Source organism: Podarcis tiliguerta, assembly GCF_965153285.1.
Source record: "Podarcis tiliguerta genome assembly, chromosome: 13".
Classification (NCBI taxonomy): Eukaryota; Metazoa; Chordata; class Lepidosauria; order Squamata; family Lacertidae; genus Podarcis; species Podarcis tiliguerta.
In genome coordinates, this window is record NC_139546.1 from 23,123,639 (window position 1) to 23,139,406 (window position 15,768).

General features: G+C 47.8%; 2 protein-coding genes across 4 annotated transcripts in view; both read right to left on the bottom strand.

The window, feature by feature from the left end:
- Positions 1 to 2,649: 2,649 nt before the first annotated feature.
- HCRT (hypocretin neuropeptide precursor) lies at positions 2,650 to 9,943 on the bottom strand. Of its 2 annotated transcripts, none has more exons than XM_083408805.1 (3): positions 9,415 to 9,943; positions 8,700 to 8,768; positions 2,650 to 3,313 (listed from the first exon to the last, which is right to left on the bottom strand). In XM_083408805.1, exons 2-3 carry the CDS (start codon positions 8,748 to 8,750, stop codon positions 2,879 to 2,881), a joined length of 486 nt encoding a protein of 161 aa, XP_083264931.1. In that variant the 5' UTR covers positions 8,751 to 8,768; positions 9,415 to 9,943; the 3' UTR covers positions 2,650 to 2,878. The 2 variants fall into 2 exon arrangements, with proteins under 2 accessions (XP_083264931.1, XP_083264930.1); XM_083408804.1 differs by having other exon boundaries at positions 8,700 to 8,781; positions 9,138 to 9,943.
- Positions 9,944 to 10,341: 398 nt separating this feature from the next.
- Positions 10,342 to 15,768, bottom strand: part of LOC310661913 (inactive phospholipase C-like protein 2) — a 35,914-nt gene continuing 30,487 nt past the window's right edge. For both annotated transcript variants that reach the window (XR_014504177.1, XM_083408519.1), the window contains exons 5-6: positions 15,482 to 15,591; positions 10,342 to 12,718 (exon numbers count right to left, since the gene is read on the bottom strand). Coding sequence is in view for 1 of the 2 variants with exons in the window: in XM_083408519.1 (XP_083264645.1) it covers positions 12,533 to 12,718; positions 15,482 to 15,591 (296 nt within the window). In the remaining variant the exon portion in view is untranslated. The remainder of the gene's footprint in view (positions 12,719 to 15,481; positions 15,592 to 15,768) is intronic.

The following is a 15,768-nucleotide window of genomic DNA, read 5'->3' on the forward strand; positions in this document are numbered from 1 at the left end:
CCATCAGCTCCAGCCAGCATGGCCAATGTTCAGGCATGATGGGAGTTGTAGTCTAACATGTGGGGATGGGGCTTAGCTTCCCCATTCTTGGTCTATTCAGATCCACTCATGTTTGATGCTTGAATTATTACAGTGGTACCTCGGGTTAAGAACTTAATTCATTCTGGAGGTCCGTTCTTAACCTGAAACTGTTCTTAACCTGAGATACCACTTTAGCTAATGGGGCTTCCCGCTGCCGTCGTGCCACCGGAGCACGATTTCTGTTCTCATCCTGAAGCAAAGTTCTTAACCTGAGGTACTATTTCTGGTTAGCAGAGTCTGCAACCTGAAGTGTCTGTAACCCGAGGTACCACTGTATTGCATATTAGAGAGTCTGGTGACCCTCTTTACTTTTTTGGTGATGACCACTCTTAGGTTTTTTAGAAGGTGGGGAGTGGGGATAAACTGACTAAAATTGAGAGGAGTCAGGGCTGGGGCGTGTGGGTTTAGTGAACAGCCCCCCCTAGACGTATGTCAACCCTTGGGTTTAGTCATTTGGTAAAATGCAGTTCCAACCCCCAGACCATTGTCTAGATAGGCAATAATGCTGTAGCTCAGGAGAATACAGGCCTGCCCCAAATTAGATGAACTATATATACTACTACTACTTTCTCGTTCTGTTGTGCCATATATATGCTACTACTTTCTCGTTCTGTTGTGCCATGATCATTTCTGTAACTTGTCCAGATGAAGGTCATCAGGATAATTCAGACCCTCCAAGTGTCCCTATTTTCCAGGGATCGTCCCAGATTTATAGAAGTTGTCCCGGTTTCTGATTTGATCCCAGAATGTCCGGCTTTTCCTTAGGAAGTCTCTATTTTCATTGGAGAAATGTTGGAGGGTATGGAGTTATATGACATCTGAAGGCAGCCCTGTCTAGGGAAGTTTTAAAATGATTAATGATGTTTTTATATATGTTGGAAGCCACCCAGAGTGGCTGGGGCAACCCAGTCAGATGGGTGGGGTATTACAATAACAACAACAACAGATGTCCCTATTTTCATCAGAGAAATGTTGGCGGGTACGTATAATAATATCTGATCTCAGTGGGGATGTTCTTTTCAAACACAGTGAACATTCATCTCTTGAGCATGAGCAACACCTACTCAAAAACAGCTGTCCACCCACTAGCCTGTCTCTAGTTCTGGAGGTCCTCAATGTCCTAGGACCTATAGGAAGGTAAAGGAAGGAGATGCCGTAAACCAGGAGTGAGGAAACTTTGGTCCTCCGGATGTTGCTGAACTCCAACTCCCATCAGCCCCAGCAAGCATGGCCAATGGCCAGGGATGATGGGCATTTTAGTTCAGCAACATCCAGAGGGCCATAAGCTACACGCACCTGCCTTATACCGAGTCGGGCTATTTGTCTCTCTCTAGCCCAGAGATGCCAGGAACTAAACCTGAGATCTTCTGCAAGCAAAGCAGATGTTCTACCACTGAGATAAGCCACACACCATTTTTCTCTCACACAGGAAGGCAAAGGAATCACCAGCACTTTCTCTGCCAGTGTGAGCAGCCAACAGCAGCTCTGCAAGCCGAGATGCTGATGAGCATCAAGGAGCGTTTGAGAGGCCTGATAAGAGGAGAGCTCTGGCAAGTACCTTTGATCCTGTTCACATTTGGGAAGGGAGAGTTCAAAGCATACAGTACTTTGCATTTCTGATCTCAGGTGGAAATCAGTCAGTGAGCAGAGTCCTTTGATAATAACAAACAATATGATTCAGCATGGATACAGCTCTTCAAAATGTTAAAAGCTTTTCATAGGTACAGCAATCATTACAACAACCCTGTAAGGTGGGTCAGGGTTATTATAAACATTGCAGATTGGGGAGGTTGGGGGGGGGACAATGAGGCTTCTCTAGGATGAGCTAGTGCGTTGATGACAGGCAAGGTTTCAGTCACAGCTTTTCAGAGTTATAGCTCTGCTGTAGGGAATCTTTGGCAACCACGTGTTGCTGAACTACAACTCCCATCATTCCCAGCAAGCATGACCAGTGGCCATGGATGACGGGAGTTGGAGTTCAGCAACATCTGGAGGGCCAATGTCAGGAAAATCCAGTCTGCCTTAAGGCATCCTGGAATATTAACACTAAAAGGCTAAATCTAAGCTTCCTTTTTAAGCTGCAAAGGGGTGGCACTCTGCTAAACTCTCACAAGCGGGAGGAAGGAAGGAAAATATCTAATAAATATAGCCTCTCCTAGCATCAAATCGAATCTCAACAAAAAGTGCACAACCAATGCACAACCACAAAAAAGCAAGAAGTTTCTACACACACACACACACACACACACACACACACACACACACACAGCTCCATCCTCCCTCCAGGCAGCCACAAGGCATAACAGCAGCTCAAAGACACATCCTAGCCGGGCAAACAGGCTGCTACATGGGTGGTGAGAGGCTGTGGACTTGGGATGGATGTGGCCTGGTGATAGTCCCAAGGGCCAGCTGGAGAGGCCTGGAGGGCCACGTTCAGCCCATCCACTCCCGGTCTGAATGTTTCTTACTCCTGGACTAGATAAATGCTCAATTTGATCCAGAAAGGGCATCCTTCCGTTCTTCACGCCGGCAGCATCTCTCTCACACGGACACCAACAGAATGGCAACGAACATGATAGCTGGCTTTATTTGGAAAAGAACACAAGAGCGTGAGGTTGACAGAAGTTTGAAAAGAGCTATTTACACAAGGGGAAGGACCGTGTCACTGCCACCTCCGGGACAGCACCTAGCAGCTGCCTGGCATTAAAGGACACATGACAGCGGCGATGATAGAAAGCAGAAGGTGCTCAGGTGGCTTCTTGCAATTTCAGCCCCCTGCTGAGACATACACACAGCCTTAGTAAATGGTATCTGAAGGACACATCTTTGGGCCAGGTGGCAAGTCCCTCTCAAGGGGGGCTAGGCAGCCCATGGCTGGATCAGGCCCTGCAGAGTATGGCGCTGGCGTTACTTGGTTGCTGCCAAGCACATCCTCTGTGTTTCCCATCCCCAGCCTGCTTGCTCGTTTGCCCATGGTGAGGATCCCGGTGGCCTGGTTCTCTGAACTGTGCAGGAGTTGATAGAGCCGGCTCTGGAAGGCCTTGGCGGTGGCTGTGGCTCTGCTCCGTTTGCCAAGGGTGAGGATGCCGGCGGCGTGGTTGCCCGTGCCGTGCAGCAGCTCAAAGAGGTGGCACGAGCAGCTCTTTTGACGGCAGCAGTCTGGCACGGCTTGCTTGGACACAGCGGAGGAGCAGAGCAAGGAGAAGAGGAGCAGCAAGGTGGCTCTCTGGACCTGGAGGGGTATGAAGATGAGTCAGCAATTTTCAGTATGAGAGGAAGATTTGAACCTCCAGAGTAAACTTAACAGCAGCCGCAGCCAGGCCGGCTCTGACATTAGGCAGAGTGAGGCAGCAGCCTTGAGCAGCAGATTTTGGCATGGCTGTGAAGAAGCAGCAAATTGTTAGCAACTTCATGCATCATAATTATAATTGTTATATTTTTAGGGCCGGGGGCAGGGAGGAAGAACTGCTTGTAGGATTTTCCTGCCTCAGGTGTCAAAATAACTTGGGTGGCCTCGGGTACTGCTTTGCAAAATGTCTTGAGCCAGTGATGCCCCCTTCCCAGGAGGCAGCTTAATCATCAAACCAGAACTATGAGGTGTGTAGGAATAGCCAAATAAGTTTAAATTATACTTTGGCTTGGGGGGGGGAAAGCATGCAATGGAATTTGCCACATTTTCATTAGGGTTCTCCTAATTAAACTTTTTTTGTCGTCTGTGACGATAGAGAGTTTTAGAATAACAGTGCTATATTTTTTGGGAGGTTAGCATGACTGTAAACGTGTATTAAACATAGCAACCCTATCATCTTAAGGAAATTAAATACATATTATAATGCCAGAAATGAGGGTACTCCCCCCCAAAAAAAAACCCCACCTTACTGCAAACATGTATGAAAGTTTCTTTAACTTTCTTTAAATCTCCTCTCAGCTGCACTTCTATGGGTTCATTGGCAGAGCATTAACTTTGCACCCTAAAGTCCCCAGGTTCAATCCCAGCACCATCCCATCTGAAATCCTGGAGAGCTGCTGCTGCCAGTCAGTGAAGACAATACTGAACTAGGTGGTCCAATGGTCTGACTTGGTACAAGTCAGCTTCCTAAACCGTACCCTCCAACATGCTGAGTCCCAAAACTGAGACATGTGTGTTCCTGTCTGTGCTCCTGCATAAATCACATGACCCAGAGCCCAAAGACACTTTTTGGGAGGAGTGCACTCATGGTGCCCAAAACCATGTAGCGTATTTTTCGCTCTATAGGACACACTTTTCCCCCTCCAAAAATGAAGGGGAAATGTGTGTGCGAATGCTATGGAGCGAATGCAGGCTCCTTGGCTTCAGAGATAGCAACGTGAAGCCTCCGAAACGCAGAGGGAGACCCCCCCCCCGGAGTGCAGGGAATTCCCGCTGTGCTCCAGGGGCTTCAGGCAGCTATCCGCAAGCCTTCGGAGCGCAGCAAGAGTTCCTGCCGTCTGAAGCCTGGAGAGTGAGAGGGGTCAGTGCACACCGATCACTCTTGTTCTCCAGGCTTCGCTTCGCTGGAGAGGCGCTGCACAGTTTTCCCTCTCTGCGCAGCGCCCCTTCAGTGAAGAGGGAGGAGAAATGGAAGGGGCTCTGTTTCTCCTGCCGCTTCGCTGAAGGGGCGCTGAGCAGAGAGGGGGAGAATTCCCCCCCCCCCGTTCTCCCCCTCCTATGGTCCAGTGCATCCTATGGTCCGGTGTGTCCTATAGAGCCGGTGCGTCCTATAGAGCGAAAAATACGGTATTTTAGGGTGCTGCATGAGATTATGGCCCTGAAAAAAGTGCAGGATGGATAAATGATTAATGGGAGGACACAGGAACATCCCCACAAAGAAACAAATCAGGACGAATGCTCATTGTCATAAAACTACCCCAGAAACACATCAGAATAAAGCTAAATGAAGACCAGGCATCGTTTAATCTCTCTGCAAGCTTTGGGCAAGCAAATCAGAGCAAACTCTCAATAAAAAGGCTTAGAGAAGCCCTCTGAAATTTGGATTTGGTAGTCCCTGGACAAGGGGAGCCTGTACTGAAGAGACAGGCATCACTTGAACTAAAGCTGAACAAGGCTTTTGGCATTTCAAAACACAACAAGATTGCAGAGCAGCTTTAAAACTAGGGGAAATTAAGAGGCACTGTTCTTTTCTTGAGGACTCATCCCTCTGAGATGATGCTCTAAATATTCAAATACCCTCAAAGCGGGGGCTGAATAGAAGCTGGTAACAAAACATAAAAATGAATGAATGCAAATCAGAAAGTCCAACAAGGGTCATAGAAAATATTATACACATGCGGCATTTAAAAAGGGAAGCAATATATAAAGTTGAGATTCTAATGCGAAAAGCCTGAAAGCAAAGATTAGGTGAATTAGCACCAAGTTATCTGCTCCATAGATTTTACTGCATGTACTGAGCCATCAACTGGGATAACTTTCATAGGCAGCTACAAATTAGCATCTGAGGGCCAAACTAAGTGAAAACGTGTCTTTGCATTTAATGGTGGGGTGGTTGCTGCTGCTGTTTTTTAATGCAAATAGTATCATCTTGGTGCCAATGGGAGATTTCCTCCCAATGCAAATACAAGCTTCAGAGGAGGGATTTTTTTGCCTGGCGCTAAAAGAGAATGCAGATATAATGAGCATATCAGAAGCCCGGTCTATCAAGCGGAATCAGTAGACTGCAATTACCCCTCCATATCATGTGTTACAGAGAGGGCAAGGCAAGTCGTGCTTGCAGGTGGGAGTAGTGCTCTGTTCATGAAAGAGGGCACAGAGTCCAATAAACCAGAAATCTCTTAAGGAAACAAACCTCTTCAGAGAGTCAGTCTCTGCAGAAATAACAAGCAAACATAAGCAGTAGAGTGGTAGGGATGTTATTATAATCCTCCCTCCTGCCTGGATGCAAACTCTTGATGGTGATCTTTGAGATGCAGAAAGACAGCAAGGAGATGAAAACGTTGTCATAATGGGTCACTTCAATTATCTGGGGAAACATACATTTAGCAAAGAGACAACAGATCGAGCAGTGGAGGCAGGACTTATTAGGGCAAATGGGGCACTGCCCCACCAGCCTCAGTCTGCCCTCATCCAGTGCCCACCTGCCCACCTTCTTACCAGGGGGTGGCACTGCCTTGACATCTCCCCACCCCCTTAGTCTCAGTGTTGCCTTTGTAGAAATCAGCTGGGAAGAAGAGGATGGGGATGAAACTAAAACAAGCGGATTGTGCCTGCCCTTGGCTCTGGCTCCCCCTACTGTTGGCCTCCCTATCTTGCACCCTACCAGCCACTCAAATAGAAGTGAGAGCTCTGATGCAGTTCCGTTGGTAGCCTATCGTATTTTTTACTCGTAAGTCGTACTGAAATATTATTTTATTTTTCTTTCTTCATTGCATTTATATCCACCTTTTCCTCCATGGAGCTCAAGGTGGTGTATATGGTTCATCTTCCTCTCTTCATTTAATCCAGTGTGAGGTAGTGGTTAAGAGCAGTAGTCTCGTAATCTGGTGAACCGGGTTCGCGTCTCCGCTCCTCCACATGCAGCTGCTGGGTGACCTTGGGCCAGTCACACTTCTGTGAAGTCTCTCAGCCCCACTCACCTCACAGAGTGTTTGTTGTGGGGGAGGAAGGGAAAGGAGATTGTTAGCCGCTTTGAGACTCCTTCTGGTAGTGATAAAGCGGGATATCAAATCCAAACTCCTCTTCTTCTTCTTCCTCACAACGACCCTGTGAGGTAGGTTAGGCTGAGAGGCAGTGACTAGGCCCAAGGTCACCCAATGGGCTTCATGGCCGAGTGGGGAATTGAACCCTGGTCTTCCAGGTCCATGTCCAACCCTCTGACCACTATGCTGCACTGATGTTCTCCCACTCAGTGAAAAATGAACAATTATAAGTGGGTTATATATTATTTAAGTAACTAAGTACGTGTGTCATCACTCGCAGCCGCAGTGTTACCCACGTACAAATTACGAACACTTTTGATCTTTGGGCAGCCGTGCTGTCCAATTTTAAACGTTGGTTTTGAGAGCATTGTAGCATAGTGTCACTGCTGAGCCAGGTCAAAGGTCTAGCATCCTGTACTCAGAGTGGCCAACCAAGTACTTAGGGGAAGTCCGAAAGCAGCGTCTGAGCTCAACTGCACTCTTCCCACTTCCCCATGATTCCCAGGAAATGGCATTTGGAGTCATATTGCCTCTGCCTGCGGAGGTGAATGTCAGGTTTTCTGATCTTAAGTCATTAAGGGCCAAGCTAAACATGATGTCCAATGTATCTTTGAATTTATCAATGTTGTGCAGGTTTGGTTTTTTTTAATGCAAATTGCATCAGCTGTTTGAGAAAATATTTATTGGGATTTCAGCAGGCATATCAAGAGAATGCAGCCATCCTTTGCCCCTTTGCAGATCAGAGAAAAATGCTTCCTCTGAAGCTTGGATTTGCATTGAAAATGCGCGCGCGCGCGCACACACACACACACACAGCAATGGAGGATTTATCCCTAAAGTAAAATAGCACCATAAACCAACTGCAAACATATAAAATTATAGACAGTGTGAGAAAGTGTCCATTATCCCTTACACACAATATGAAAACACAAGCTCACCTAGTGATTGGCAGCCATTCAGAACAGATGAAATGAAACAAATCACACAGAACGATGTGTAAGCCACCGATGGAATTTTATCGCCAAAAGGGGTTCTTTTTAAACCGAACCTGGGACCTTTTGCATGAAAAAGCATATGCTCTGTAAACCAGTAAACCTCACTGAATCAGATGCTGACGACAGTCCACAGAGAGCTTTTGTCTTCACGGCCATTTGTGGACTTCATACCGTAGTAGATGCATCGGATCAGCCGCTGTTGAGAGATGAAGTGCTCGACCGGTGGACCAGCGATTCTCATTTACAGCGCATCCTTGTTCTCTCACACCTGTTCCACTCAAGCACACTGGTTGTGCTCCCATTTTGTTGCTTTTCTTCCGTCCCACTACCCCTGCTGCTTCCCCTCTCTATACCCAGGGCATTTCCCCCTTCTCTGTCCCATAGCGCAAGCTACCAGAGACCACCACCCTCTACCTCACAAAGTCCTTCTTGAAATCATCCAAACTTCCCCTGACTTTTTACTCCACTACCACTTCTAACTTGCCCCTTTTACCCAACCTGCACCTCCCCTCCATCCCATTCCTTTTAATTAGTCTGAAGCCCTCTAGGGAAAGCAGCATTGCTTTTCTTTAATTTTCCATGCAGCTCCTAATTCTCTTCAACAGCAGTAGTAGAAAATCGTGAGGGGGAAACCTCACATTGGTGACAAGATGGTGTCTTCTACTGCACCATTAGCTTGTTGGAAGCTTTTGAGCTCCACAGCACTCTTCCGTGACACTCAAGTTTGACATCGAGTCCTCTATTTTTAACTGGTTTTGTACATCAATCTACTGGCTTCCTTCTAAGAGCGTTTCCTAGCTTCACCCCAGATTCATGTTATCTTCCAAGGCTTGGCCCAACTAGAGAGGAACATGACAACCCAGATTTGCATCTCCAGCTCAACATTGTGCTGCCGCCAACCCCCCCCCCCCCCCAGGTTTGCTCATCTAGAGAGAGTGATAGGGCAGTTACCTTAATCTTCTGGCTCTCCATAATCTTGGTTGTCTTCAAGGCTTGTGTCATGACCTTCCAGGGGTGATGCTGTAAGGAAAAGCTGGAGGAAGCGGTCAATTTATAGGGCCATTTTCTACGTAGGCTCCAGGTACCTCACTTGCTCCCATGATACGTGACACAGACACACACATCCTTTCCTACGGCAATGCCAAAAATAACCGTCTCCCCACCGACCCCTCAGAGAGGCTCAGAAAAGAGAGGAAGGATCCTTTTGTACCCCGTCTCTTGGAGACCGGCCAAGACATCCACCCGCCTTTGTCGTTCCCCCTCCAGTAATGAACCCACAGACGTCTGAGGAACCGGACAGCCGCTTACGAGCCACAAAGGCAGCCAATGGCTAGGCTGAGATAATGAGAGGAGCCGCACTTGTTAGCATGGGCCCATTAGGCTAATTACCTCAAAAACATGGAGCCAGAAGCTAGCAGTGCCCTTTTCGCTGGCACGTGGCATTGGCACACTTCCTTCCACACGGGGCACATGTCTCAGAGAATATGGCACCCCCAATCCGCACACATAAACAGCACCAGTACTTGGGTTTCAGAGGGGTGCAGCACCCCAATGTCACCCATCCTCCTAGCCTAGCCCAGAGGTGAGGAATCCAATTCCTGGTTGGTGGTGGCTTAGAAGTGGTGTGCAGGCACCAAAGCCCCTTTCAGCTAAACTCCACCCTTACCTGTGTGATGTCAGGTGTAGGGCAGGTAGGGAGGCTTGCCTGAAGCAGCTTCACAGAGCAAACAGGGAGGCCAAATTTGGCCCGGGGGTTGCAGGATCCCACCTGCCACCCCCCACCAGCTCTCAGAAGAAGAGAGGCCTCACATGGGACTTTCAGGGAACATGAAGCCAAAGTGTGATTTGTGGACTAAATTATTGTGTCTCAGGCTGCTCTTAACGGTACAGGAATCCTCTGAGGAAAAACAACAGGCAATCCCATTCTACGTTCCTCTCTATTTCAGGTAGCCCCATTAACTTTCTGCATCTGTTTAAGGCAGAAGTGGGGAACCTCCGGCCTGCAGGCCTCACGAAGCCTAGTACAGGCCCCCGTTTCGACCACACAACTGTTTCTCCCAAACCATGTCCAACTGCCCCACATCAGAACTCATACATAATATCAGGTGTGGAGCAGAGAAAGGGGAGACCTCAGGGAAACTATTGGGCGCTTAAAGCGAGCTCTCAATTGTTCCTTTGCAAATGGGACTTGTAGCAACAACCCCCTAACCCCCACTCTAAGTCTTACTGTAATAGAAGCCATACCCACACTGAGCAAGATTCAGGTATATTTGGAAGTTGCAAATTCATCAATGGGGAGATGTGAGGAGAGGTGAGATGTCCCTCAAAGAGAGATCCAAAAAGGGAACTGATCCTGATAAGAGATAGTATGGAAACAGGGGGTATATCCAGGCACAATGGCAGCATGCCTGACCCATGTACTAAAGGACACAGGTTCTGCTTGGTAGACACCTGGGTTACCAGGAGATAAGTGTTTATGTATGGGGCAGTGGTGGGTGCAGAGGGAATGCTGAGCCCTTTCCTCTCACCATTTTCCTTGCCCCCGTTGCTTTTCTCCAAGTGCTGTGAGAGCATGATTAAAAGAGACAGAAAGAACAGAAGAGAAGCTCAAGTTTTATTGTCAAGAGAATCCATCCCTCACAATCCTAGAGGAAGCCTTCCAGGTCTGGCATGAGGGGAACAGGGCCCAGCTGGGGAATCACCAGTCTATGCCCCCCCCCAGCAACACCCCGAAAACAAGGAAAAGTGAGAGAGAGATCAATGTTAAGGAACCAGAAGACACCATTGCACAAATATCTGTGAGACTGGCAAAATATTTCAAATTTCAACATTTCAAATGTGAATTTAAGGGACACTTTGAAAACTCAAGCTTTAAGGTCTGCGTGTTATTTTTCAAGATGGTATGATCTTCTTGTTAGATTTACAATCTTACAGCCTTGCTTTCTTTTTGGCCAACAAACAAACAAACAAACCCCACGACCCTGAATCCAACAATATTCCATAACTTGGGAACAATGGGGGGAGGGGGGAAATCTAGTCAGGAGAGGATAAAATTTGGGTTGCATCCAGCGATATCATACTCAAAGTAAACCCACAGAAATCAACTGGCACGCTTCAATTAATTCTGTTGATTTCAGTGGGTCCACTCTTGAGTGTGACTTAACTTGATGCAACCATTTGAAGTTTTACAACCAGATTCTAGAGAGGAAAGTTTGAGATGTAGTCCTCCTTGTCATTTCAGCTCTAACTAGGAGCCTCAAAGCATGGTGGGGGAGAACAAGACATACCAAGATGTCTTCTAGCCCTCTCCCTCCTCACTGCCACCTTGCCCTGAGGAAGATCTGTGTCCAGCAGACAACAGAACTCTATAATATTTCAAGTTGGAAGGAGGCAACCTGGAGGTCATTCAGACCACCCCAGCAATCCTGGAATCTCAGTGTCACAGCAGCCCTGACAGTTGGCCCTCTGCTTAAATACTACCAGCAGGGAGCCCACCACACCTCCTGAGGGAGTCTCTTCCAGCGCCCCACAGCTACAAGCCTTGCTCTGCAGCTGTGAGCCACTCAATTCCCAGGGGATCCTCTACCCAAAATCTGAGTTTGGCCTTCCTCTTGCTAGTGAATTTAGTTCCAAGGGTGGAGAGAAAGAGAAGCTGTTTTTATTTTAGTCTCAGCCCAGATAACATGCCGATGGCAGCCTCCTCCCACTCACCAACAGGGGGTGCTACATAGGATCCAGAGGTTATCCTATGCACAGCTCTTAGGGCCTTGTGCTTCTAGCAGACCTTGACCCAAGACCTCAAGAAATGTCAGGCAGGGGATTCAGCCTCCGAGGTGCCACCCGCCTCCGTCCAAAAGGATGAAATTCCAGCAGGGCCGGCCCTACCATTGAGCAGCCACCTGAGCTGATTTCAGGTGTCAGGAAAAGGAAAGCAGATTGTTTGATTTATGATGGTTGCATTTTTACTGACAGGGAGGGGGGAGACTCATGTGGGAATTTCTGGCTCAGATGCCAAAGAAAACAGCAGTACTTGACTAGCTTTGGCTACTGCTCAACTCAGCTCGAGCAGCAGCTGACATTCGCTGCTCTGCCTCCGGCAGTAAAATGACTTGACTGCAGAAGGCCAGCCGAACAACCACCTCTTTACACTGATAGGCCACAGCAGCTCAGCTGACACTTATCTGAGCCCCTATAGAAAAGCTTCTGGGCCAGGCTTGGTTACTGGTCCAACGAATGAAGAGGCCTTTGCTGACGCTGGTTTTTCATGGGAGCCTCAGTAAAATGAATGGGAGCACCCCAAGGAACATGGAGGCTCCTGTTTGCTTCAGTGATCACATCAACACCATACATGTAGAGCATGTGGCTTCCCTCAAAGTCTTGGGGACTGTAGTTCACCCCTACCCGAGCTGCAATTGCCAGCACCCTTAACAAACGAGTTCCCAGGATTCTTTGGGGGAAGCTGCACGTCTTCAATGTGGAATGACCAAAGAGGCTGGTGAAGGAGAGGTTTTCCCACAGGTTACGGTCAAATCTGTCACTGCCATCCAAAATCTGCTGCCTGGGGTTGGTCACCCTGTTTAGGAAAAGAGAGCCCAGTTGTTACGCGCATAGTGACTTGGAAGTTGACTGGCGAGAACCTCAAGCTACTTCCCCACGCTGGAGACAAAACTGTGCTTCGTGTCGATTTTTTAAAAATAAAAATAGAAATCCGCCACGCTTCATCCCAAGTCTCTGTGTGTGTCCATAAGTCCACTGCCCACCCTAGGTCTCAGGGCCACTCCGAGTCAGCAGGATCCGGTGTCGCTGCCCCCTTCGGTTTCCGGGATGGGATCGAGGAGAGCTCGGCCGCGGAAGAGGTCGGGGGAGGCAGCGCCATTCCGGCCGATGCCACAGGACTGTGCGGCGTTGTGGATCTGCCAGAGTGTGTCAAGTGCCTCCGCCTTAGAGTGTTTCAGTAGGTCGGCTTGGCCCTGTGGGCGATGGAAGAGTTGAAGAAGTGATGAAAGGTGGTCACAGAGTCAAGGAAAGAAAACGAAAAACACACACCCAGAGGTTCAACGGCAAACTACAGTGTGGAAGGTAACCCGACAAATTCAGCTGCTTAATAATTCTCCTTTTGGGGAGGGAGGAAGCCAATTTGCCTACAATGTATTATTGGTGGGCAACGTCAATGAAATAAACACAAAAGGTGCCCATCGTATGCAGAAGGAGTTGTTATAAAATAATACACATGAAGAGAACGAATCATACTGATGCAAACTGAAGTATCGGCCTCAGTCCAGTATACCTGAAGGAGCGTCTCCACCCCCATTGTTCTGCCCGGACACTGAGGTCCAGTTCCGAGGGCCTTCTGGTGGTTCCCTCGCTGCGAGAAGCCAAGTTACAGGGAACCAGGCAGAGGGCCTTCTCGGTAGTGGCACCCGCCCTGTGGAACACCCTCCTACCAGATGTCAAAGAGAAAAACAACTACCAGACTTTTAGAAGACATCTGAAGGCAGCCCTGTTTAGGGAAGCTTTTAATGTTTAATAGACTATTGTATTTTAATATTTTGTTGGAAGCCGCCCAGAGTGGTTGGGGAAACCCAGCCAGATGGGTGGGGTATAAATAAATAATAAATAAATTATTGTTGTTGTTGTTGTTATTGAAGTTTATCTCAACCTGTTTTTTTAAAAAAAGTAATTTCCTTTGTTGACACATTTTGGTAAAGGGGCAAATCTTTCCTCCCATTTTGACACAACAAATACTTCAGCCATCACAACAGAGACTTAGTTCACTGCTTTTGCTTTTCTTACGCTGCTTTAATGAGAAAAGTGCAAATAAACTTAAACAAAAAGCTGCCCATTATAGTTGCAAAACACACACACACACAGTCATAACATTAGCAGAAATCAGAGCATAAGACCAACCTAGTAGCAAAGGAAGCTTCCTTATACCAAGTCAGAACATCGGTCAACCTAGGTTAGTACTGTCTACACTGATTGGCTGTGCCTCTCCAGGCTTTCAGACAGGGGGATAGTCCCTGTTCCACCTGGAGATGCCAGGGATTAATTGTGGGACCTGTATAGCTCAGCTGGTTACAACTGTAGTGTTGATAATGCCAAGGTTGCAGGTTCGGTCCCTGCATGGGACAGTTGCATATTCCTGCCTTGCAGATGATCTTCAGGGTCCCTTCTGACTCTACAATTCTATGATTCTAGGACTGTCGGTCTCATAACAAAAATTAAGAGACCAGGAGAAGTCAGTGTTAAGGGAGGAGTGGAGCCCTTTCACAGAATATTTGAAGAAATATAACAGTCAGATAAGTTTGTAAGTAGGATTTGAACTGTGGACGGCAGTGAAGAACCATCTAGATATTAAGCTAAGCTGAAGAGGGGTGTTAGGTATGATATGCAGCAAGATAAGGGGAAATAAGGAAACCATGAAGGGGAAGTTCATATTTATTAGAAAGGATGGCGGTAATCAATGATGTATTAAAGCTCTGGAAAAACTAATAATACTGTCGGTGTGCAGAGCAGATTGCTCTACCACTGAACCATTGGATTTTAAGCAGCAATGTCATGCACTGGGGGAAATCAGCAGCAAGGAAGCCGTCTGGAGAGAAGCCATCAGCAACCCCTTTTAACCAAAGCAACTGAAGGAAAGCACCGCTCTAAGCAGCCCTCGTGTTTTTCAAAACAGCAACATCCGATCAAGATGCAAGGACATGGAACATGCAGTGCCCACCAGGTGGCAGTGCCTGCTCACCACTGGACCACGGACACTTTAGATTCTGTAGAAAGTCTGTGGCCCAAACAAAACCCGGCATTCAATGCACAAATGCTTTTGACACCCTCCCTCCCCCAAAAAACTAGAGCTGCAGCTTGAAATGCATGGGGAGGGAGAGATCATTCCATTTCCTGCTAGCCCAGCAAAAATCTCCCAGGAAGAAAACATCCGCAGGGCAATAGTATTTTGTTTACTTATTTGTCATGGCCCACCTTTCCTTCAAAAAGCTTAGAGTGGGATAGCGTACATGGTTCTCCCTTTCCCCATTTTAACCTTAGAACCCCGCCTGGGCAGTAGGTCCATGCTCTGGTTTATCTCCAGCTTGGACCACTGCGCTCTACGCAGAAAGTGACTCAGAAACTACATCTAATCCACTGGCTCCCAGTACGTTTCCAAGCACAATTCAAAGTGTTGGTGCTGACCTTTAATGCCCTAAACAGCCTCGGCCCAGTATACCTGAAGGAGCATCTCCACCCCCATCGTTCACCTCGGACACGGAGGTCCAGCTCCGAGGGCCTTTTTGGCAGTTACCTCACTGCTAGAGAAATTACAGGGAACCAAGTAGAGGGCATTCTGGGTAATCGCACCTGCCCTGTGAAACGCCCTCCTATCAGATATCAAAGAGATAAACAATGATACCACTTTCTGAAGACACCTGAAGGCAGCCCTGTATTGGGGTAGTTTTTTACGCTTGATGTTTTTGTGTTTTTATATTATGTTGGAAGTTGCCCAGAGTGACTGGGACAACCCAGAGATGGGCAGGGTAATAATAATAATAATTAACAACAACAACAATAGGTTAGGCTGAGAGGTAATGGCTGCCCCAAGGTCCACCATCGAGCTTTTTGGCAGACTGGGGATTTCTGCATGCTCAAACTTTTCTTTTCTCACGTCCCGTGGCAGAATCCTGGCCCTGAGACCCTGTCCCAGAAAATCCTACCTCGCAGCAAGTGCTGCTCCTAATTACCTTCAGGACAGTGATGTTCCAGGCAAAACTCTCCAGAGCTTTCTGCAGCTTCCGCCCTTTCAGGCCTTCCTTGGCCTCCAAACGGTGCAGCTCCTTGTGAAACCCCATCCCTGGAGAAATGTGGAGAGGGAGGCAAAGGAGACAACCTGTCACAAGCCTGCTGCCTTCTGGACAAGGTAGGACTGCGCTCCTGAAGGCTGGAAGAGCACACCCCCCCCCAAGGGCCAAAGGTGGCTGTGCGTTCACCCCACTATGGCACCTGGTCATCGGCTTTTGCGGGTTTTTCA

Excerpts from the sequence above, each read along its gene's own strand:
- HCRT (XM_083408804.1), bottom strand. The coding sequence starts at position 9,220 with ATGTGCCCCGTGTGGAAGGAAGTGTGCCAATGCCACGTGCCAGCGAAA. Across the intron at positions 8,782-9,137 it reads TCTGGCTCCATGTTTTTGAG|CTTTTCCTTACAGCATCACC; the intron begins GTAATTAGCCTA and ends CGCTTCCTCCAG. Across the intron at positions 3,314-8,699 it reads TGGAGAGCCAGAAGATTAAG|GTCCAGAGAGCCACCTTGCT; the intron begins GTAACTGCCCTA and ends ATACCCCTCCAG.